Genomic DNA, 25483 nt, shown 5'->3' on the forward strand with positions numbered 1-25483 from the left:
TGCTTTTATTTATTTTTTTTAGGACATTTAAAAATTTTTATTGAGAGCTTCTTGGAAAATGAGGATTAGGCCTTAGACAAGTTCAAACGCAGTTATTTTATTGTGAGGATATGTTGGGAATATCCAATGGTGAAACAGTAGATTCTGTAGTTGATGTTCTAATAGGCCGTCTTACTACCCACAGTCAAAGAAAAGCATCAAGCTTTTATTTATCTTCATATCAGTGAGGAAAGCTGCAGCATGTTCTTCATGGCTGGGACCAACCGTTTCAGAGCAGGGGTGTGATCCATGCAGTCAGCTATCTCATATGATTTCGGCTATTCAGATAGGGCCAGATGAGGTAATAAATCACAGATAGAGAGTTTTCACCAAGGAAGTTGTCTTCTGTCAGGTGAGACTCTCCTCCAATTTGCTGAATGCCTTATGGAATTCTGCTTTCTTGGCAATACTGTCTTCTTCATTTTGTCCTGCTGTAAGAAGAACATCTTTGGCTAAAGATGGTATCTTAGAAAACAACTCCAAAATCATCTTTTGTAAAGCCCTTTCTCATATGGATCTTCTGGAAACTGCTTGTCTCCTGGATGGACTTTATCTAGGTATTCTTCAGAACTGGTGCTACTTCTTCTTCTTCTTCTTTTTTTAAGTGAGGCAATTAGAGTTAAGTGACTTGCCCAGAGTCACACAGCTAGTGAGTGTTATGTGTCTGAGGCCAGATTTGAACTTAGGTCCTCCTGACTCCAGGGCCAGTGTTCTATCTACTGCACCACCTAGCTGCCAAGATGGTGCTTCTTAAACAACCATTTAGGCTTGTTTTTGAAGTTAATATGATGACCTTGTACCTTTGGCCAATAACCTGATTGGTAGACCTTTTAATAAGGAGGTGGGATTAGTGTCTCCTTAGGGCTTCCTCATTACAACCATCTGTGGGAGATAGGATTAGAGTTAAAGAGATGGGATTAGCCTTCAGGTGATGGGAGTAGTTTGTTGGAGATGGGATTGGTCCTAAAGGCATCGAGCCCTCTCCTTCAGGCTGGCTGAGAGCTGTACCCAAAGCAAAGTTAAAACATAGGGGTCACTCAAACTGACTCTGCCCCAATGGCTGACTCTGTAAGGTATGTACAACAACATAACATTGGAGGGAGAGTGCACAAACAACTGGGTGGATGAGGAAATATGGTCGGAGTGACTAATAAGTTGATCCCTAAAGGAAACTTGGAATTTCTTGGACATTAAGTGACAAAATGTATTTTATACGTGGCAGTGGGGAATGATATGTTGTACACATTGATCAGCTAGTAGGTCAGTTGCAATGAATAGTTCTTGTTGTTTGTTCTTTGATTTCGAAGAGGACCAATGACATCATGGGTGATGTCTTGCCTTGTGTTTGCATTGAGTTTAAGTGAGGCAAAGTTTGCACAGAGTCATCAGCCTCACTCTCTCTTCTTGAGTCATTTAAGTCCAGCCCAGCCCTAAGTGAAGTGGATGACCTTGGTGTCTTCCATGTCTGACCAAGCTTTAAGTGTTCCACGGTATCTGCTTCACTTGCTTCGTGGTTGTTGGAATAAAGTGTTCTCATCTGCCCATTTCACTGGGGAATATCTTCACATGCTTGGGGTAGACATCTCCCTAACTCACCAACAGTTTTGAGGCCTGTCAATTACCCTCAATCTGGTTTAGCTCATCTGCTGAGACAATTTTACCAGGGTGTGGCTGCTGTGCGTGTTACAGCTTCTTGGAGCTACAGGTGAGAGTTGGAAGAATCAGGTGAACACCAGAGGTGGATGAAAAACCCTGAAAAGTGCTTAACAAGTCCTAAACACAACCCATACCCCTCTAGAAAAGGTATCTGGCAGCCAGATTGTATCTGTATATATACAATATGTGTGTATATTATATACATATACACACATACATATACATATATATAAAAAAATTGGAAATAACCAACAGAGGGAAGGCACTGAATTAAAGGGATCAGGAAAGGCTTCCTGTAGCACTTGGGATTTTAACTGTGTCTTGAAGGAAGCCAGGTAGAGTTGAGGAGAGAGAGAACATTCTAGGCATGATTGGAGGTTGAAGATGCAGTGTCTTGGGGGAGGAATAGCAAGGAATCCAGTGTCACTTTATGTGTAATACTGGTGGAGTGTAAAATGTAAGAAGAGTGTGTAAATGCTAGTTATTATTATTGATTCCCATTCTTTCTTCACACAGATACTTCTTTATTTTAGCTCTTTATCACCTTTCATCTGGACTATTGGCAGCTCAATAACACAGTGAATAGAGTGGTGCCCTTGGAACTCAGGAAGACCTGAGTTCAAATCCTATATTTGCTAGCTGTGTGACCCCTCAATAAGTCACTTAAACTCTGTCTACTTCAGTTTCCTCAGCTGTAAAATGGGAGATAATAATAGTACCTACCTCTCAAGTTTGTTATTTTAGGATCAAATGAGGTAATATTTGTAAAGTGCTTAGCATGGTGCCTGACACATATTTGCCACTTAATAAATCCTGTTTCTCTTTCTCTTCCTAATTTTTATTAAATATTTAATTTTTACATAATTAGGTGTAAAACAATTTTTAACTTTTTTTTTTAAATTATGAGTTCTAAATTCTCTCCCTCCCTTCCCTTTCCCCTTCAGAAGGTAAGCAGTTTGTTATAGATTATATGTGCAGTCATGCAAAACTTAGATCCATATTGGTCAAGTTGTTAAAAGAAAACAGACCAAAAAAAAAAGCACAAAAACACCAAGAAAAATAAAATTTAAAAAGTACTTCAATCAGCATTCATTTTTTCTCTGGAGATGAATAGTATTGTTCACCATTAAGTCCTTCAGAATTGTCTTAAATCGTATTGCTGAGAATAAGTCATTCAGAATTGATCTTCATACAATATTGCTGTCACTGTGTACAATGGTCTCCTTGTTCTGCTTATTTCACTTTGCTTCAGTTCATATAAGTATTTCCAGGATTTTTTTTTTCTTGTCATTTCTTATAGTACAGTAGAATTCCATCACAATCATGTACCATAACTTCTTTGGTTATTCCCCAGTAGATGGGCATCTGCTCAATTTCCAATTCTTTGCCATCATGAAAAGAGCTGATATAAATGTTTTTGTACATATAGATCCTTTAACTTTGGGATACAGATTTAGTGGTGGTGTTGCTGGGTCAAAGGGTATGCATGGTTTTATAGCTTTTTGGGCATAGTTCCGAATTGCTATCTGTAGTGGTCATGTCAGTTCACAAATCCACCCCAGTGCATTAGTGTCTCAATTTTCCCACATCCCCTCCCACATTTGTCATTTTTATTTTTCTGTCATATTAGCCAATCTGATGGGTATGAGGTTGGTACCTCAGAGTCCATTTTATTTGCATTTCTCTAATCAATAGTGATTTAGACCATTTTTTTTTCATATGACTATACATAGCTTTCATGACTTTATCTGAAAACTGCCTGTTCATATCCTTTGACTATTTATCAATTGGGGAATAACTCTTAGTTTTTTTTTTTTAGGCAATTGGGGTTAAGTGACTTGCCCAAGGTCACACAGCTAGTAAGTGTCAAGTGTTTGGTCTGAGGCTAGATTTGAACTCAGGCCCTTCTGACTTCAGGACTGGTACTCTATCCATTGTGCCACCTAGCTGCCCCAGATAACTCTTATTTTTGCAAATGACTCAGTTCTGTTTATATTGAGAAATGAGGTCTTTATAGAGAAACTTGTCATAAAATTTTTTAGTTATGATTAATGTATATTTACCTCCATCCTATTCCTCTCATTTATCCTTCTCTCTGTCTTTCTCTCTCTCTCTGTCTGTCTTTCTCTCTCTCTCCTTTCACCCTGTTCATTCTCAAAAGTGTTTTGCTCCTGGCCACCACCTCCCCCAATCTGCTGTCCTTTCTATCAACACCACCCCCTTCTCTTATCCCCTTCCCCTTTTGCATTCCTGTAGAAGATAGATTTCTGTACCCAATTGAGTGTATATATTTTTCCATTTTTTCAGCCAAATCCAATGAAAGTAAGGTTCAAACGCTTCTCCCTTCCCCCTCCCCCATCTTCCCTTCTGCTGTAAAAGTTCTTTCATACCTCTTTTAGGTGAGATAATTTACTCCATTCTACCTCTCCCTTTGCCTTTCTCCCAGTCTATTCCTCTTTTTTATTCTTTAACTTTATTTTTTTAGATATCATCCCAGCATATTCAATTCACACCCATGCCCTCTGTCTATGTGGACTCCTAACTGCCCTAATAATGAGAAAGCACTTAGGAGTTATAAGTATCATCTTCCCATATAGGAATATAAACAGTTTAACCTTATTGAATCCCTTATGATTTCTCTTTCCTATTTACTTTTTTGTGCTTCTCTTGAGTCTTGCATTTGAAAGTATAATTGTCTCTTCAGTTCTGCTCTTTTCATCAGGGATGCTTGAAAGTTCGCTATTTCTTTGAATTTCCATTTTTTCTCCTGGAGGATTATACTAAGTTTTGCTGGTTGGGTAATTCTTGGTTGTAATCCTAGTTCCTTTGCCCTTCAGAATATCATATTACAAGCCCTCTGATCCTGTAGAAGCTGCTAAATCTTCTGTTATCCTGACTGTGGCTTTACAGTATTTGAATTGTTTCTTTTTGGCTGCTTACAATATTTTCTCCTTGACCTGGGAGCTCTCAAATTTGGCTACAAAATTCCTATGAGGTTTTGGATCTCTTTCAGGAGGTGATCAGTGGATTCTTTCAATTCTGATTTTATCCGCTCAATCTAAAATATCAGGGCAGTTTTCTGATGATTTCTCGAAAGGTGATGTCTAGGCTCTTTTTTCATGATTTTCTTGTATCACTCATTTCTTTCCCCAATTTTTTCCCTACCTCTCTTATTTGACTTTTAAAATCTTTTCTTTTTTGAGCTCTTCTAGGAATTCTTTTTTATTTGGGAGGGGAAGGGGGTGCTGTGGCCTGACATCAACTAATATTTTTCTTTAAGGTTTGGATATAGCAGTTTTAACTTTGTTGTCTTTTTCTGAGTTTATGTTTTGATCTTCCCTGTTACCATGGTAACTTTCTATAGTCAGGTTCCTTTATTGTAGTTTGCTTATTTTTTCCAGCCTATTTCTTCACTTTTAACTTGATGTTAAAGTTGGCCTCTGCTCCTGGGGTTGAGGGGGGCACTGTCCCAGGCTTCAGGTTTTTTGTGCAGCTGTTTTTAGTCTGTAAGTTTTCAGTTCTTCCAAACTGGTATCATCTAAGAAGAGGTGTTATTTACTACTCTCCTGGCCTGTGCTCTGGTCTGTGAGTGACCACAAGCACTCTTTTCCACCCTGGAACTGTGAGGAGGGTGCCCACTCCCCTGTAGCTGCAAGCTTTGTGTGCTAGTCCTCTTCCTTGCCATGGGACTGTGACCTGGATCCACGTATGGGCTGTGTAGCAGAGTTCTGCACTCAGTGCCAGCCAAGGACCCCCTGTAATCTTCTGACCAATTGTCAGACCTCCTTACTATGTACAGGCTGAGAGCTCCAGAAGCTGCTGCTGCTGCTGTGGCTAATTCAGTTGCCCCCAAGACCTGGTGTTGGTTTGCTGGGGCAGCCTTCACTGGCATAGCCTGCACTAGACGACGCTACACTTTCATACTTTCCCTTCAGGGAGACAGACCTTTCCTGCAGACCTTCTAAATTGTCTTGGGCTGGGAAATTGTTTCACCTTGTCCTTCTGTGGATTCTGCTGCTCCAGAATTTGTTATGAGGCATTATTTAAAGTTGTTTGGAGATAAATTTGGGAGGGCTCACGTGAATCCCTGCCTTTTTTGTTTTCTGTTTCTTCAACTTTAAGTTGAAGAAAAGTTGCTGATCTTCATTAGTAGAGGGAATTTCCTACTAGGAGTTCCCAACAGAGGTAGCGAGGTGACACGATGGATAGACCCTGGGGCCTTGATTCAGGGAGACCTGACTTCAAGCCTTGCCTCAGACACTAGCTATGTGAACCTCAGCAAATCACTTGAATTCTGTCTGCTTCAGCTTCTTCAAGTGAAGAAATAATAGTGCTTCTAGGGGATTTGTGAGGATTAAATTAGATAATATCTGTCAGATGTTTAACATAGGCACATATGGCACATATTTGGTACTTAATAAATGCTTGTTTCTTTTCTTCCAATGCTAATTAAATTATGGATCTGGAACAAAAAATAATCCCCACTGCATTTTATATAGTAGGAACTTATTTATTGAATGGAATAGTATCAAATGTAACACCCAGAATATTTTTGTAGAGTATGACCTTTGGACTTGGGAATGATAAGCTAGAAAAAGGTGAATGTTTATCTGGAAGACCATGGAAAGTGCTCTAAGGAAATATGATTAAAAACTTTGAAGCGTAGTAGGATGAAAAGAAAAAGCAGCTAGGTGGCTCAATGGATAAAGTGCTTGGCTTAGAGTCAGGAAGACTCATCTTCCTGAGTTCAAATCTGGCCTCAAACATTTACTAGCTGTGTGACCCTGGGCAAGTCACTTGACCCTGTCTGCCTTAATTCCTCATCTGTAAAATGAGCTGGAGAAGGAAATAGCAAACCACTCTGGTTTCTTTTCCAAGAAAACCACAGATGGGGTCATGAAGAGTCAGAACTGAAACCAGTGAACAACAAAAGGATGAAAAGATAGCTTGAGGAGATCCTTCATGAACTGATGGCTGAGCTAACTTTTTTGGTGAGAGATTTGGTACAGGGGAATAGGTGAGCCAGGAAGGTCTCTTGTTTGTGTTGACAGTAGTTTCTTTCTTTAAAAAATGTCACAACTCAAATAATTCACTCTGAGTGCTGTTGTATGGGAATGTTTTATTGAATGCCATCTGTAATAAAGAATGGACTAGTACTTTCTTTTTCTACAGAACCTTACACATATCTGCTATTATAACCAGTGGTACAACTATTTCATCATGTTATCCCCTATCTTTTGAAAGAAAAATAGCCTTCATAACCTTTATTTAATATATAACTTTTCTTTAATCATTCTACCTGATATGGATTTAGCCATGAAAAATGTAATTGGCCCCATTTGTCATATGTTATGGCTCATTAATTCCTTTGTTCAGTATTTTCCTAAAAGAAACCAAAACATGCTTCTTTGATTTGGCAGAAATAGCTTATGGGGAATTTAAAAAAATATTTTAAACTTAAATACTAAAAGTTAAATATACAATAAGAAAAGAAAAAGAAATGTTATAAACTGAAATACTAAAACTTTAATACAAAATAAGAAAAAAAAAACATTGCCATTGCATAGCAGAACATAAGAGAGGATTCAAAATATACAGCAATAAATTTCCATTTCCAGAAAGCCTATATAATAAATACTATACATTGTGTTGAGGGTTATCAATCTTTGCTTTCTTATAAGTTTTCTTTTGTTCTCCACTGTGCACTTCTTACTTTGTTGTTTTTTCCCCCTTCTTCTCTCCCTTCCCCTAAGAAGACTGCAATTAGGTGAGGACATACACACATACATACATGCACATATGTACACATGTATTGTACAGGTGTACACACACATGTGTATATATGCACATGTACAGACATATACATTTTGTGTATGCCTGTACACAAAAACATATGTATACACACATACATACATATACTCATACATACATATACTTGCATACATATACTTATATATCTATTATCATATGCATATATAGACATATACATTCACATGCATCTATGTAAGACCATACTATACTTATTTGTCCTCTGTTTCTCTGAGGGTGGATAACATCTTCCTACATAAGTCCAAGTCTTTCCATATTTTTCTAAGTCCACCAATTCATCATTTCCTACATCATAGCAATATTACAACCTTATACTGTCTAGTTATTTTGAATAGCTAAAACAATATTGATTAATATGGCTGACATATAGTGTGTTTTCCCTATTTTGTTCTTTTGACTAAATATTTTAGCTTTAACTCTGTCTGAGATCACAATTCCTCCTAATAAAGTCTCCTGATCTTCATTTTATGTTTGTGTGTATCTCTTATTTCCTATCCCTTCTGACTCCTCTATTTTAGTTCATCCCACTACCTTGCCCTGCTATTACTTAACCTATCCCCCCCCAAAAGATCCCTCCCTTATCCTCTCGCCTCACCCTTTCCCCTTACTTTCTTGTTTCTATCTGAATTTGGAGTACTTTTATAGCCTTCCAGATATATGTTATTCTCTCCTTTATCATTCCCGTTAATCTAGACACCTTTCTGTACCCCGTATCCTATTTCCTCACCCTCTTATTGCTTTATAAATGTAGAAGACTTTTACTCCCCATGTATATGTTGTTCTCTCTTTAACCCAGATCTGATGTGAGCAGGGTTCCCTCTAAAAATCCCTCCCTTATCCTCTCCCCTTCTCTATACCCTTAGCCTTTTATTTCTTCCTGAATTTAGAAGACTTTTATACCCTTTTGTGTATATATGTATTGTTCTCTCTTTAACCCATTCCTGATGAGAATAGGGTTCCAGAACTACCAGCCCTCCTCCCCCATCTAATTCCCCTGTTTCAGTTCTTCTTCGCATACCTCATTTGTATAAGATAATTACTCTTTTTATCTTTTCCTAAACAGTTTTACCTTTTAGAATCACATCATACTCAGGTCTACCCCAATCTTTCTTTCGAACTACCCAATTACCGATAACAGTCTTAGACATATATTTCACATTTCCTCATATAAAAAGTAAACAGTCTGTCCTTACTGAATCCCTTGCAATTAGTCTTTGATGTGTTCCTTTAATCCTCTTGGATCTTATATGTCAAATTTTCTATTAAGTTCAGGTTTTTTTTTTTTGGCAACAAAATCGTGAAAGTCTGGCAATTCATTGAATATCCATTTATTTTTCATTCAGGATTATGCTTAACTTTGCTAGGTATGATATTTTTGGCTGCAACCCCAGTTCTTTTGCTCTTCAATGTGTAGTGTTCCAAGTCCTGCGGTCTTTTAGTGTCACCACTGCTAGGTCTTGTGTGATTCTAATTGTGGTTCTGCCATATTTGAATTTTTTTCCTTGTTGTTCATAATGTTTTCTCCTTGTGAGGATTTTGAAATTTGACTATGACATTCCTGTATGTTTTCCTTATAGGCTCTCTTTCAAGTGATGATCTGTGGGTTTTTTCTGTTTCTATTTCCCCCTAATGTTCTAATGCTTCAGGACAGTTTTCTTTACTTATTTCTTGTATTATTGTTATCAAGATTCTTTTTTTGATTGTAGCTTTCAGGTAGTCTGGTTATTCTGATGTTTTCTCTTCTTGATCTGTTCTCCAGATCAGTTGTTATGAGATATTTCACATTCTCTTCTATTTTTTCATTCTTTATATTTTGTTTTATTATTTCTTGGTCTCATAACATTTCTGGCTTCCCTTTGTCCAATTCTAATTTTCAAGGAATCTTTTTCTCCTTAAGATTCTGTATGTCCTTTTCCATTTGGTTGACTTTCTTTTCATAATCTTGTTTTTTCTTGGATTGCTTTAAAAAAAATTCCTCAATCTCTCTCACTTGATTTTTAAAGTCTTTTTTAAGTTCTTCTGTGAATTCTTTTTGGACAGGTGACCACTTGATATTACACTTTGGGATAGGAGAGGCTTTTTTTTGCTTCAGTTTCTTCCTCTGAAGATGAACCCTGGTCTTCTCTATTCCCATAGTAACTTTCTACAGTTGGATTCTTTCTTCTTTGCCTGCTCATTTTTTAAAAATTTTATTCATGGCAGCTTATTATTGTAATCACCTCTGGTCCTAGAGTATGGGAGATGGTGCCTCTGGCCTTAGATCCTCCTTTAGTTCTGCCCTCTGGCCTGGTACTGAAACCAAGAACTCTGCCCTTTTGTAAGTGCCTTACAGTCAGCAGCATCCCTACCTCACTGCTTCTGCACTCACTAGGCCTGTGCTAGTTCCTTCTCACACAGGGCTGCTCTTTGGCAGCACAGCTGGGCCTGGTGCCCCTTATCTGCAGAGGTTCCCTCAATCTTCCCCTGCTTAGGTGCCCTATTCCCTACACTCTCTGGGACGTAAAAATTCCTGTGGTTGAGGCCAAGGCTACCTCCCAACCCAGCTAGCCTCAGGGTTCACTGCTTGCTGTTTCAGTGGAACTTCCCTGGAGGTGTTTACATTTCACAGGAGCTAAACTTCAGTCCTAGATTTTTCTTCAGATCTTCTCCAGTTGTCACAGGAAGACCATTGTTCTGTCAAACTCTTGTTTATTTTTACTGCTTTATATTCTCCCTGAATTACTATTTCATCTTCTTTGTGAGGGGAATCTGGAGAGCTTGGAATTTTTCTGAACTATTCCACCATCTTCCCAGAATTCTTTCTCTATAGGAAATCTTTTGACCTATTTTCCTGTTATTTGGCCCCTAACATAATGCAAGTATGTCTTCTTAGTGAGAAGTATTTCATCCTTGGTTTCCAGAAAGATTAGTTCTAGTCTTGCCATTAGGTAGCTAAGATACATTGGGTAAAAAAAAATGGCTGAACTTGTTTGATTCTACATTGCAAAAAGGGAAGAACTTTTTCTATTAATCGTACTTATTAAGGACTCTCCATTGTAGCTCTTTATTCCTTTATGGATTATCTATGGATTCTTTTTTAATGCTCATATTCTCCCTGCTATTTAGTACATTTCTTTAATTCTTTTAATTCTTTGTGTGCAGAAAAGTGTTATAATTTAAAATGCTTTATTCCTTCTTCAGTTTTTGCTTCTACACCTTTTTTCCCCTCTAGATACTCCTTCTATCTCTGGATTTGTTGCTTCCTTCTGACTAGATTTTTCTACTTAGCCCTCCTGGGTCTGTTACTTTGAGGATTTCAGGCTTTCAGGGTGAAAATAGGGATGTGACTCTGCAGTTTTTATTTTATTTTAGTTTGTTCAATTTTTTATTATATTTTTTTAATTTTGTAGATTTCTATTGATTTATTTTAAAATCTAATTTAATTTTTATTTATTTTTGTAGATGTCTGTTGATTTATCTTCTCTTAGACTACCACTAAAGATAAAAAGCAGTCGGTTGAAGGCACAATTTCTTTGTCTGTCAATTAAGGGGATTAGACTCTAAATTCATTTTGACTTCCAAATTTATGATCCTAATGAAGAGAGTTTTAGGCTATGTAGGCTAATTCGTAACACACCCTTTAGATAGACAAAGTTACATGTAAATGAAATGTGTTGGGAATTGTATCCCTGGGGTATCCTTATGTGTTACATATCAGGTCCAGATTGGCTTTCTGAGACTGTACACAGACAGACCTGCTTAGCAAACTGGTAAATAAGGAGATAGTTTTCATCATGATAGCACTTGTAGTGAGTCCTGTTTGCCATATTTCTCTGGTTTACAGAATGATTTGTTGGGAAAAAGGCCCACATTTAAAATTAAAAGAATGAAGTTTAAGTTTTCTCTTGACATTTATTATCTTTGCAAACATGAGCAAATTACTTTACTTCTATAGAGCTCAGTTCCTATAACTTTACAATGGGAATAAGAAGAATCTAACTACTTTAGAGGATGAGGAATGTCCTTTGTAAACCTAAGTTGCTATATAAATATGAGGTGGTGTTATTTTCATCATTCCTTTTTCTTGTGGATGCACCTCAAACCTGAACTCCACCCATTGAACCTTGCCATTAACAATATTTGAATAGAAGTACACATAATATTAGATGTCCTGCAATCAGGGAGTCAACTGGACTTAATCTAGTGCCTGTTATTAGATGGGAGAGGATTATCACAGAGGAAGGAACATTTAGAAGTCATAATCATAGCATAAACTCATAGCATAATCTGCATGCTGTAGAGCTGGCTATCCCACCAAACTAGGATTTGTTCTCTAGGGAGGCATTCTTGCACTCACAGGATTGTGTAATCATCTCATATGAAACAGAAGAAAAGCCATGCTTAGCATATTGCCACCATAAATATTGTCACAGTCCAATTCTTTGCAATTTGTTTCAACAAATCATTATGCTTTGTAACATCTCCTTTCTTTCTTCATATTGTTTTTGTAACCTGGCTTTGTGCATACCATCCCTCAATTTATATCCTTTGATCCCAAACTGCAACCTTCCTAGTCTTCTGTTTCTATTTACTGCCTGTCTTTTTGTTTTTCTTTTTGAAACTTACTGCGACTTGTTCTTTCCGATCCTTAGAATGAAACCTTGGGCATAAACCACACTAGCTTGGTTTCTGTTTCCTGCAAATTACCTGCTAATCTCCACTTAACCATATAAGCAAGCAATAGATATGAATACTATCATACTTTTTATTAAGTGTTAAGTAACTTTTAAGAAAGGAAGAAATAAGAGACTGGGCACTAACTGAAAGGGAATTGGCTCATCATGTGTATGTGCCCGAGAGAATAAAAAAGCAGACTTCAGGATCCTGAAAAAATCCTGATAAGAGTAAGATGGTAGCCAGTAGGTTGGCACAGGGTTAAAATCCAGGACTCTAGCAATATATACAAATGGTATAAAGTGTTTGTGTATATAAACTACCTCTGTGTATAGGAAACATTAACAATAAGGGGTTACATACCTATAAAATCCCTGGAATCTGTAAATGTTTAAAGAAGAAATCAGAATATCTGGTGTCTTCTGGCTTCTGTCTTTTCCTGTGTGACTCTCTGAAGCCCATTGTAAACTTAAGACTATGCCAGGGAGCCATTTCATTTAGTTAAATCCATACCTAAACAGGGATTTCCATTTACAGTATCCATGACAAGTGGACAACCCAAGAAGTTAGGCTTTCCTGAGTACCTCTCTGAAGATACCTGGGAGGTTTCCCTCCTCTTCACACAAAAGAAATAGCCCAGAGAGTTAAGCAACATTTTTAATACTATCAGAAAAATACTTTAATGACCAGTTAATTACTCATCAAAATAAAATATCACATTTTAAGTCAAATTAACTTTTCTTCTGCAAAAAAGGGAGCAGAATGTATCCAACATTGTAGTGTGGGTAGAAAGAACCCTGCATTCAGGAGTTAAGAGAACAGGGTTCCAGACTAGCATATGTCACTCATTGGGCTCTATGGCTTTGGAAAACAAATCCCTTTCCCTTTCTGTTCCCCTTCTGTACATTTGGACTGGGTATTCGTCAGTCCCATCAAGTGCTTTCAATCTATAATTCTATCATATCATCACAGCATACCAAGCCCTGGGGTGTACCTTTCCCTGACCTCCTCAAGGCTTTCGATTCTGTGGCTATATTTTTTTGACCTCCTTGATGGTGATCAGTGGATTCTTTCTAAAGGTCTTTTTTTATTGTGACATTCAGTGTGTCTATGATCCTGTCTTTGGGCCCTCACCACCACTTGGTGTTTTGAGGAATGAAACCATGAAATCTTTGATTTCTAATTCAAGAATTTCAAATGATAAGACCTAGTTGGGTGGCACACCTTAGTGTATCTTCCTTCCCCAGCATGAGTTCAGGAAGGAAATAGTAAATGTGTCTTGGATCTCCATACTGAGACTTTCACTGTCTGTTAGAAAGTTTGAATTTGGTCTCTTTTGGAATCAGTAACATTTGAAGACTCAATGAAGAAGATAGTCTCCCCCTACTAAATGATGAAACCAGCAAAATTTACCTTTGGAATCACCAGGTTTTTGTTCTGTGATTTTCCCTATTCCCTTTCTTTTTTCCTTAGGGCTCAGACCCCTAATCCTTTCTCTCCTTCTCTTCTGCTCAAATCTCATCTTGGATACTTTTTCTTAACTGAAGTATCCATGCTTAGGATTGGGAATAGCTTTCATTGTGATCCCTCTTAGAGGAACTGGAAATCAAATAGTGACTGAACTCTAAAGAGATATAGCAAATTGGCAAATTTGGGAATTGGCAAAAGATGGGAATAGTCAATTTTGGGGAAGTTGTGGAAAGATGGGCATACTTAGGCACTATTGATGGATAGCATTGGTTGTTCCTCATGCTTGAAATATTCTCCCTCCTCACCTCTGTCTCTTAGTTTCCCTGGTATCCTTCAAGTCTCAGCTCAAATCTTAATTTATATAGGAGGCCTTTTCTAGTCCTCCCAAACTGCTAGTGCTTTCCCTTTTGAGATTACTTTCCTTCCATTCTGTGTATATCTGATATGTATCTAGTTATTAACATATTATTCCACCATTAGAATGTGACCTCCTTGAGGGCAGGGAGTGTTTGGCACTTAGTGCAGAGCCTAGCACATATTAAATACTTAATAAATGGTTTTTTATTCACTAATTAGTTAATTGATGGATATAATTTAGAATTATACAAAATATACAAAAAAAATGTACAAAGAAGGTGACTGAAAAGGTCTATACTCTTTGACCTAGAGATTCCATCAGTAGGCTTATACCTCTAGGATATCAATGGTTTTTAAAAAGTAGGCTTCACATATGCCAAAATATTTATCAGCAGAGCAAGTGGTGGCAAAGAACAAGAAATAGATACCTGTTCATGAGTGGAATGGCTAAATAAATTGTGATACATGACAAAAATGGAATTTTACTGTACTATAAGAAATATGAGGCAGTGAGGTAGGGTAGTACATCGAATGCTGAATGTTGAAGCAGAAAGAACTGAGTCTGAATCCTCCTTCAGAAATTTAATAGCTCTCTGACCTTAGGCAAGTCACTTAACCTGTTTTTGCTTTGATTTCTCTATCTGTGAAATGAAGGATTTGAACTTGATGACTTCTCCCAAAATCTCTTCTAAAATCAATGAAAATGAAGCAGCTAGGTGGTGCAGTGGATAGAGCTCTGACCATAGAGTCAGGAGGACCTGAGTTCAAATCCGGCCTCACACACTTGACACTTAATAGCTGTGTGACCTTGGGCAAGTCACTTAGCCCTGATTGCCTCACCAAAAAGCAAAAAAATAAAATAAAATAAAATCGATGAAAAAAATAAATATGTTGAATGTAGAGAAACATGAAAAGACTCATATGAACTGATGCAAAAAAGTAAAGTAAGCAGAACCAGGGAAATAATATGCTCAGTGACTACAATAATATAAATGGGAATACTGACAAATACAAAAAAAATTGAAACAATGTGAAATTGTTATGATCAATCTTGACCCTAAAGACAAACTTTGATAAGACACTTTCCCTTGCTTCTTTACAATAATGGAGGTCCACAAGTGTGGAACACTGCATCTAATATCAAAGTTTTCTGATATTTTAATTAGTTTTGATCAAAGGGATATCTTGATGGGAGGGCATTTGGCAGTGGATTTGGAGAAAATGTAAAAAGAAGATATCAATAAAAATCTATGTAAAAATAAAGGGATTTAGCTCTCTTCATTGGAATTATAAATGTCAGCTTAGGGGGATGAGAACACTGGGGCCTTGCTGGAACTTCTGATATCCTTCCATATAAGCAATGCCTTACTCTGCCCACATGTAAGGCTGGCCTCATCGCAGATGGTGATTGATACCAGGATTTCTCAGGGGCCTTGGAGTACATAAAATGACAAGATGGCAGAAGTATTACATTTGTCACTACTTTATGTAGCCTTAAAGCCCATAAAACTACATGTGCTGTGTGAGGCTTGGTGATCACCTACAAAGTGTGGAGATCTCAATCTCAAGAGAGTACTTCCATTCTAGAAGCAGTGTTGCAACAGCATTTACAAGAACCAGAATAAGACTAGTTACATTTAACTAAACCTGTCTTCTCTTCAGCTTTTGAGAGTCATTGCAGAGAAGAGCCTTGGAGGCTTAAAGCACTAGGGAAGCTCGTTGTCATGTCAATAAGCATTTATGAAATGCCTACTGTGTGCCAGACACCATGCTAAGTTCTGGATCTGTTAGTTAGAACTATGTTCTCAACATTCTGTCGTGTTCAACCTCCTGTCTAGTGCTTGTGTCTTCTCCCAGGTCAGCACCTCAGCTTTTAGATCAGGGCTTTACTGTGCCTGGGATATATAATTCTTTTATAGCTCTTTCTTTATTTATATCAGTGTGGGGCTGGAGAAATCCTGAGGGAGCTCCTGAATTGCTTTGTTTCTCAGGGTTTGTTAGCAGTGTAATGGAAAGACCCTAGCATGGAGACTACAATCTGGCCCTAGTAGTTACTAACCTCTCTGAGCCTCATTGTTTTTAGCTATAAAATAAGCGAGTTATACTAGATTATTTCTAAGATCCCTTTTACCCTTAAGTCCTATGATATATGAAGTAAACTATGATCTATGATGAGAATTGACCTTGGCTTAGTCTATGGACTCATAGATGAAAGTATGTTACAGACCCCACCTGTGTCTAGCAATAGAGAGAGTAACAGGACACAGGACATCCAATAGAGATTCTAGGGTCTGCAGGCCTAGGAATTGCAATTAAAGATTCAGAGATTAGGGAGAACTTCAAGGCCTTTAGAAAACTTTTGTGACAGAGATAAAAGTGCTTTTTTCAAGATTCTCTGGAGTTACTCTTTCATTGATGGCAATAGCACTGAGAATTTGTTAAATTGATTTCTTTGCCCTAGTAGGTGATTAGTTCAGGCAGCCTGATTCAAGGGAGTCTGGGAGCAACATCTAGATGGAGGACATATCTATATGTGTGTGTGTTGGGAGGGGTAGGTTGTAATCTTAACCCATTTCTCTGTTGAGCAAGATTATATATAGGAATTTTATACTAACATAGACCCATCTGCACTCATTATTAGATGCATAACAATGTAATCAATTACATTTTAGATTTAGATTTTAGAAGACATCGACTCAGCCTGAAAAAAATAGAATGTTTTATTGATACTTAAAAAGAAATCACTTTCCCTTCCCAGTAACACTCCTCTTCCCTCATCATCATCTACCACCTCTCTGTTTAGTGATTAGAGACATGCTTCACCATCATTCTTCAAAAATTATGATTAATCATTTCATTGATTAGAATTTAGGGTTGGTTGCTTTACATTGTTGTGGACATAGTGTAAGTTTCTCTCCTGGTTTTGCTAACTTTGTTCTGGACCAGTTCAGATAAGTCTCTGCAAGGTTCTTTAAATTTCTTATGCCACATTAATATTCCATTACATTCATATACCTAACTTGTTCATCTATTTCCCAATCAATAATAAGTACTTCCTTTTTTGTTTTTTACTACCACAAAAAGGTCTGCTATGAATATTTCTCTATATGTGGGACCTTTACCTCTGTCTTGAAATTCCTTCATTGTTTTCTATTTTTTAAAATTTAACTTCAAATTGTTTTCAGAAATGTTTAAATCAATTCACAGCTCTACCATTGGTGCAGTAGTGTACCTGTCTTTCCATAGCCTGCAACATTTGATATTTTCAACTTTTGGTCATCTTTGTCGATCTAAGAGGTGTGAGATGAAACCTCAGTTTTTTTTTAATTTACGTTTCTTATTAGTAATTTAGATTATCCATTCATTCATTCTTCCTTCTGATTGTTGATTATTTGAATTTTTCCTTTGAAAACTGCCTTTTCATGTGTTTGACCACTTATTTAGTGGAGAATGGAATTCTGTTAGATATGTGTATCAATTTTGTATGTATCTTGAACATCACACATTTATCAGAGATATTTCAACCTGAAAAAAGCAAGAGAACTAAACTTATGTGAGTATGAAGAAGAATGTGGCTTTAGTGATAAATATATAGCAGTGTTTCTGGTTACACTCCATACCACTTCTGATGATCACTTCCACTCTTTGTGCACTCCTCTTTGGAGTGTGTCACTGAGGCCTTTGACAATATCTATCACAATGGAGCTTGTGTTAAAGAAGGGAGGAAAGAAGAAGGAAGGGGGGGAAATTTTCTTGGTGGATTAACTGGGATTTAAGGACCTCGGATTCTTATAGTAATATCTCTTGGAAATTACTCCAAGATCAAATATCCTTTTTTTGCTGGCAAATACACATATCATGTCAGAGGTGGGAGGTGGGGAGTGGGCAGGGGTGTGAATATCTGAAGTCCTTGGGAGATCTTGAAGGCTTTGTGACTTGCATTCTGTGACTGGAGTAGGATTGCAGAACAATTGGCCACTTCATATTGCTTTTTCCTCTGTTCCTTTCTCTGCTTCAAGTAGAAAGGAGTAGTTATACTATTCTTTCTAATTTGTTCGGGGGGCCCCAAATTGTGTTCCCTCCTTTCCCATCTAGGGCTATTTTGATGGGGTTTGGGTTAGGGCTGGTTATACTGAATGATGAATAATCCTGAATAGCCTTGAAGAGAAAAAGAAGGCCCTCAAAAAGCCTGAGGGGTTTATGTGGAAGGCTGGGGGTGAGGTGGAAAGGGTGTGGGGAGAAGGACAATGAATTATTACATCATTAGGGTCTAATTGTGGTTTATGAGCTTCTGGGCTTTTAATTTTTTTTTTTTTTTAGTAGCAGGTAGAACAACTGCCAACTCAATTTCTTTGTCCTGATCTCCTATGGATCATAGACCACTGTGCCAATAAGATAAGTCTGGTAAAAATATGAGGAAAGAGGCAGGAAAGATCGCAGTGGGGAACCTTTCTGACAGAAAGAGAGATTGTAGCTGTGTCATGGGTCTCTTCTGGGCAAGGGGGACTGCGCTATTACACTAACCTATGACTCTCTTTTATTTCTTCTCTCTAGCTCGAATGTGTGATGCTCACCTCCGTGGTCCTTCAGGCATCATCACATCCCCTAACTTCCCCATTCAGTATGACAACAATGCCCACTGTGTATGGGTTATTACAGCAATCAACCCTGCCAAGGTAAGACTCTTTTACTCCTCAAATCAGGTGGCCTTCCAGATGATAGGGAGGCTACTGTGAGCCGGGTAGTCATGCGATAGATTGAATCATGAGGATTTATGAGGGCTGGACAATAGAGCCAGGCTGTATAATCTCTGAGGGGCTTAAAGAAGTCCAGTATAGCTTGGGTCTGGGTATGTTCAGAAACAAGAGGATGAATGATGTGGAGCCCGTGAGGAACTTGTGATTTCCGGAGTGAATATTGTGTTCCTGAATCCTCCCCCAGAGAACACCCATCATTCATATGGGATGATACCGAACAATTTTTCTCTGTAGCCAATGAGAAAGTGGGATTCAGCTATAGCTCGGTACAATCTAAGCTAAGGGAAGTACTTTCCAGAGGAACTAGCGAAAGTGTTTTCTGCTTTTCTAGGAATTTTAAAATAAATTAATATGTGCTAGCTATGTAGCCTGGAAGCGAGGGGATGACCAAGGTCACTTCTTGAGGGAAATCCTGTGAGCAGCCAGTTCAGTAGGGTTAGGTGTGTGTTTACTTATTTTTTGCTAGGTAAATTGGCTGTGATTTTCTGCCCACATTCACCCTAAGGAGAGTGACCAGAGTAGACCTTGCAGTAAAGAAAATGGGCCAGTTCCCCCAGGTCAAAGTTTTTTTTTAATCTAATGAAGCAGAAAGTAATTGTTTAATACTTATTACATTGGCCATGTACTGCCATAAAACTTAGCCATGTACCTCATCATTTATTAATGGTTCTTGGTGAGAGTGCAGCTCCAGAGTAAAATGATCAATGGGTGGATTTAATTCTGTCTTGACTGACACCAGGATTGAGGCTCCAGGGAGTTAATTTTGGACAGGTAGGGAAAAAGAGACTTTCTTAGATTGCACATAGCTAGCTTGTCACAGTTATGGGATATAATGAGATACTTAGGAGCTTAGACTTTCGACAAACTGGGGTTGTAATTCATTCCCTTCCCATCTTCTTCCTGTGTGTGTGTGGTTGTTTTTTTTTTTTGTTTTGTTTTTAGTGAAGCAATCGGGGTTAAGTGACTTGCCCAAGGTCACACAGCTAGTACGTGTCAAGTGTCATGTGTCTGAGGCCGGATTTGAACTCGGGTCCTCCTGACCTCAGGGCCGGTGCTCTGTCCACTGTGCCACCTAGCTGCCTCTCTGTGTGGTTTTGAAAGATGAGAAAAGGGAGTTTATTTTTAGTCCAGATATTATGGAAGCAGACCTTAGAGAGGGTGTCTGTGCCTAGAAAGAGAAGACTAGGTATGACCTCCGTTGTGTTTTTTGTCAGGCTTCTTGAATTCTCTGTCATGATAGTGGAGTGAGCTAGAATTCAAGGCAAGTGAACTCATGTTCTGAGGGTTTTCTGAGTGTTTAGCTTCGTGTTGTAAAGGAGCCCAGAGGTCCCTGCCATCAGGGAATTTAGTGTCACTGTCAAAACAAAACAGACATAAAGGAAACACAAAATATTAGAAAACTGGAAGTACTCGTTGAGTGACATAAACTCTAAGGACTACATTAATCTAGTGAAGAGAAGGCAGCAAGATGGTTTGGTGGATAGAGGGCTGGGCCTGGAGTTTGGAAGATCTGAGTTCGTATCTGGCCTCAGACACTTACTAGCTGTGTGACCCTGGGCAAGTCACTTAACTTCTGTTTGTCTTAAACCACTGGAGAAGGAAATGGCAAACCACTCCAGCATCTTTAACAAGAAAATCCCATGGAAAGTATGGTAGATGTGGTCATGAAGAATTGGACACAACTGAACAACCAAACAACAGTGACATAACAGTGGGAAAAGCACTCCTATTAGAGTCAGTAGGCTTGGCTTTTGAGGCCTGTTTTTACTGCTTACTCACTTTATGATCTTGGGCAAGTGATCTAGGCTCTGAGTTTCACTTTCTCCATCTGTAAAGTGTGGATAATAACACTTGTATTACTAGCCTCTAAGAGTGTTTGTGATGCTCAAGTGAGATGGAGTGTGTGTATATGTATATATACATACATACATATATATACACATATATCATATGCATGTACATGCACATATACATACATGTGTATGTGATGTATTTTTACACATACACAATGTATTTCATAACTGTAAAGTTCTATGTAATATAATTTATTATTATTATTATTGTTTCTCTTATTCAACAGATAGCATGGTAATAGTGTTTAGAGGACTGGCCTTGGAGTTAGGGAACCCTAGATTCATGTTTTCACTTGGATGCAACCTGGCTGTGTGACCCTGGGCAGGTCATTGATGTCTCAGTGTTCTGGGTACCTCTCTCTGACTCTTAAATGTTAGAATATTTGCTGATCTGTATCAGGAGAGGAAGTTTCCACACTGGAAAATCATATCAGGTTAATTCTCTACACTGATAAAATCACAAATTGGTATCCCTTCTCTCAAAACAGAAAGAGAAATAGAAATTCTCATTAGCTGAAGAAATCGGAGATTAGTGCATGGAGATGGATTAAATTTTATTTAGGAATTTGATGGCATTTTCAGCGATTGAAAGCTGTTCCTTATGCCAGTATATATCCTTTTAGCACCACTGTACTCTTGGTGACGCTATGTGGCTGTCAACCATGAAACATCCACTCTCAGAAGAATCAAAATTACAGATTCCCAAAGGGCAATGGAGAGACATATGGTAGTTATAACCAGACTGCTTCACAAAATAACACTGTCAAGGATATGTTTGACGAGAAAAGAAAATGGTCCATCATCCACAGAGGTCAAAATACCATGGAGGGACAGCCTGAGAGTTGCATTGGTGCTCATAAAATACTAAAAGACCCAGAGATAGGCTTCTAGGACCCTGTGTTGGAATCTCTGGAGGATTCATAGAAGTATTTGGATAAGAATTGCACTGGATGATAAAACTTGCATACACAGTATTGCATTCTTAGGGGCAGCTAGGTGGTGCAGTGGATAGAGAACTGGCCCTGGAGTTAGGAGGACCCGAGTTCAAATCCGACCTCAGACCATAACACTTACTAGCTGTGTGACCGTGGGCAAGTCACTTAACCCCATTGCCTAGCCAAAAAAAAAAAAAAAGTATTGCATTCTACTCCTCTTAATTCTAGTTTCCCGATCTTATTTATTTCCTATTTATCCTCTATACCTCTATATAGCTTGTTTGTATGTAATTGTTCGCTTATTGTCTCCCCCTTTAGATTGTGAGCTCCTTGAGGGCAGGGACTTTTACCTCTTTTTGTATCCCCAGCTCTCAGCACAGTGCCTGGCATGTAGTAGGTACTTATTAAATGTTTTTTGACGGACTGGTAGAAGAAGTGCCTGATGTGGTAAGAGCACAGACCCGTAGGAATAAATGCCCAATAGTAGTCATTGCTATTGTTGCTGGCGCAGCAGATGTGGGCTTCATAGAAGTTCCATGATTTCAGCTGAGCCTTGGAAGATGATCATTGTTTGATAGGTGCTGATTTGGCCAGAGAACACGGCCCTGGAGCAAGCAGAAGGGATAGAGGAGCAACGGAAAACAATAGGATAGGGTTCAGCCTTCTTAAGGAGGAGACTTGGTGAGAATAAGTGTTAGTGTAAGAATCAACACGTAAACTATGTCCAGAATCAGAATGGGGAGGGGTGTCCCTCATAGGGCTGTTGAATTAAGAGAGAAGAGAAAGGCCTTGGACTGAAATCTTCCATCTCAGAATGAGTTTGGATATACACTTAACTTCTGTGTGATTTGGTTTCTTCATGTTTAAAATAAAGGGATTTGGATGAGTTGGCCTCTGAGGCCCTTGTAGCCCTGTATATTACAATGATCCCAACACCTCGAGTCCAACCATCTCCTCTCATGGATGAGGAAACGGATGCCTCCAGAAGCCAAGTGACTTACTCGTGGTCATATACATTAGTGATGGAGCCAGGGTGTGAACCCATATCTTCGAACGCTAATCCAATACTTTTTTCCACAACGATATGCTGCTCCCCAAAAAGGAAGATAGAAGGGGAGACGGTAAAATCCTCTATGGATTTTGTTTTCTATCATAAGAGCTGTGCATTATTCATGAGTTCCTAGGAGTAAACTTAGTCAAACTCCTTAATTTTTAAAGAGGAACTTGAGGCCTAGAGAAGTTCCTAAGCTTATGTTACATAACTGCTTAAGTTTACACAACAAGTAAGTGGTAGAGCTTTCTTGGGTTGGTGAGAAGGATTCAAAATATCAGGAAACTTACCTTCTTTACTTCGATGCCCATTGGTTTGCCACTGTCACCACACTGGCATTTTGTAGCTTCAGCTCTCTTACAACCTTTTGGAAATCTTTTTGTTTAGAAGTTGAAGGTTTAGGTTGAAGACAATCATTCCTTGGTCCAGATGGAGCACAGGGACTTTGTTGATTACTGTAAACTTTGGTTTGTCCACAGTTGTAGGGACTGTTTTGTCCTGGCCTCAGGTCCACAGCTTCTTTTTTAAGAACTTAATGTGTTCCAGGCACTGTGCTATGTCCTGAGGATACAAATGCAAATAAGCAAGACAGGCCCTGTCCTCAGGGAACTTATACAGGTTATCCCAAAAGTCTTCAAGGCTGTTGGTAGTACAGAGGCAGCTAGTGGCGCAATGGATAGCGTGGTAGGCCTAGGGCCAGGAAGATCTGAGGTCAAATCTGGCATCACACACTTATTAGCAGTGTTAGTAGTGTAACCCTCCTCAACTTTAAAATGGGAATAATAATAGCACCTGCTTCCCATAATTGTTGTGAGGATAAACTGAGTAATATTTGCAAAAAGCACTTAGCACAATGCCTGGCACATAGTAGGTGCTATATAAGTTCTTATTCCCTTTCCTCTCTTAGTGCAGTTTTAAGCTATTAAAGCTTAGTTAAGACTTTTAGGATACCATATATTTTAATGGGAGAAGACAATGCATAAAGGGAAGCAGGAAAGAGGGGAAGGAAAGAAGAAGGGTTTAAACACCTATTATTTGCCGGGTACTGTATCTGCAACATGACTTATTGATATCTTTGTGAATAATTTGGAAAGCTGTAGACTAGATGGTAATATACTTAGGAGAATTCAGAACTGATTGACTGACTGGAAGCAAAGTATGTTGATTGATGTATCCATGTCACCCTGGAGGGATATATTTACTTAAGTACCATTGGCCTTGGCTTATAACCCTGTGTGTGTGTGTGTGTGTGTGTGTGTGTGTGTGTGTGTAACATTTTTCTCAGTGATTTGCATGAAGATATTACATGCTTATCAAATTTTTACCTGACACAAAGCTGAGAATGATAACTAATAGAATGGATGACCGAATGGGAATGAAAAAAGATCTTGGCATACTGAAATAATGAGACAACTCTAGTAAAATTCCATTGAATAGGGGTAAATATAATGTTGAATTTGGGGTGAAGATACATAATGGTTCATATGAACCACGTCTTTAGACCTGGGAGTGTCAGTGACTGAAATATCAATTTGAGACAGTCATGTGATGTGGTAATAAAAAAGTAACATACTCTTAGACTGCATTAATAGAAATACTTATGATATCTATAATAAGGAGAATTGTAATTCAGTTGTATACATTTTTTAAGATCATATCTAAAGTATTGTGCTTTATGCTTGTCCAATATTTTTGGATGGGCATTTACCATGCCCACAAGAGGGCCCACTAGGATAGTGAAGGAACTTATAACCATAGGAAAGTTTTGTGGAAGTAATTGTGGATGTTTACTTTGTGTAAGATAAAAATTGGGAAGGATATGATCAATATCTTTAAATATTTTCATAGAAGTCATATAGAAGAGGAATTAGGTTTATTCCACATTTGTTCTACCCCAAGGGGCTTCCATGATTGAAGAATCATGGAAAAGTCTAGATTATATCCCTATCGTTGTATGGAAACTATTTTCTTACAGGTCACCTATACCTCCTAATCACCAAGTATTTCCTCATTTCTAAATGAGAATTTAGTCCTGATGACCTTTGAGGTTCCTTATAAGATCTGATTCTGTGATCCTAAATTCATTGGCCTTTTAAAAAATTTCTCATCTTCCTTTACATCTCTGCAGTCTTTGGTACTGTTGGCCACTTCTCCTTGTTGAATACTCTCTTGTCTCTTGGCTTATGTTAGTGGTTTGGGTTGTTTTCTGTACATGTAATAATTTCTCTCGTTTCTAATCCGGTTCTTAACCTTTGAAGGCTGATGTTCCCTGAGGTTCTGTTCTTCATTTTCCTCTCTAACTCTGGAGACTTACTTGGCAATTCAGTTACTCCTGTAGCTTCGGCCATATGGAGAACTCCTAGATATTTATCTCCAGCACTGACTTAAGACTCTTAAGACTCAAATGTCTCACCATGCGTAGTGTATCTCTACTTGAATGTCCTCAAAGCTGCAGGTTCCCCACTTGGGCTTTAACCATTTATCTGCTGAGAATGGTTCTTACTTTTTTACATTTTAGAGTGCTTCACCTTCTTTCTTCACCTCCTACCCCAGCCCTATTTAATCCTAAAACACATCTAAAAGGGGCTAGGTGGCAGGAAGAACCACCAACAACAGGAGTACTCTCCTCCCTTACCTTCCTCCTTTGTTCAAGCTGCTCATAGGGCTTGGATGAGATGGGATTCAACAACTTCCTTCCTTTTGATGAGATGGAGAACAACCAGACTTTACAATGTTCTCTCACCGCCTCCTAGGGTCCTCTAGACCTCACTCAAGTGTGACCCTTTGACTGAATCCAAACTTCACAGAACAAATCCTCTTAATAAATGATGCATTCTATAGAACTTGGACTCAGTCAAAAGGCCACACCTGAGGACCTAGAAG

At 38.4% G+C, this 25483-nt stretch overlaps 1 protein-coding gene across 1 annotated transcript in view; it reads left to right on the plus strand.

Moving 5' to 3' along the window:
* Nucleotides 1–25483, plus strand: part of CSMD2 (CUB and Sushi multiple domains 2) — a 914813-nt gene that overhangs the window by 510975 nt on the left and 378355 nt on the right. The window contains exon 10 of the mRNA XM_027864466.1: nucleotides 18559–18680. Coding sequence (XP_027720267.1) covers nucleotides 18559–18680 — 122 coding nt within the window. The remainder of the gene's footprint in view (nucleotides 1–18558; nucleotides 18681–25483) is intronic.

This window comes from Vombatus ursinus, unplaced genomic scaffold (assembly GCF_900497805.2).
Source record: "Vombatus ursinus unplaced genomic scaffold, bare-nosed wombat genome assembly UNPS02014775.1, whole genome shotgun sequence".
In the NCBI taxonomy this organism is placed as follows: Eukaryota; Metazoa; Chordata; class Mammalia; order Diprotodontia; family Vombatidae; genus Vombatus; species Vombatus ursinus.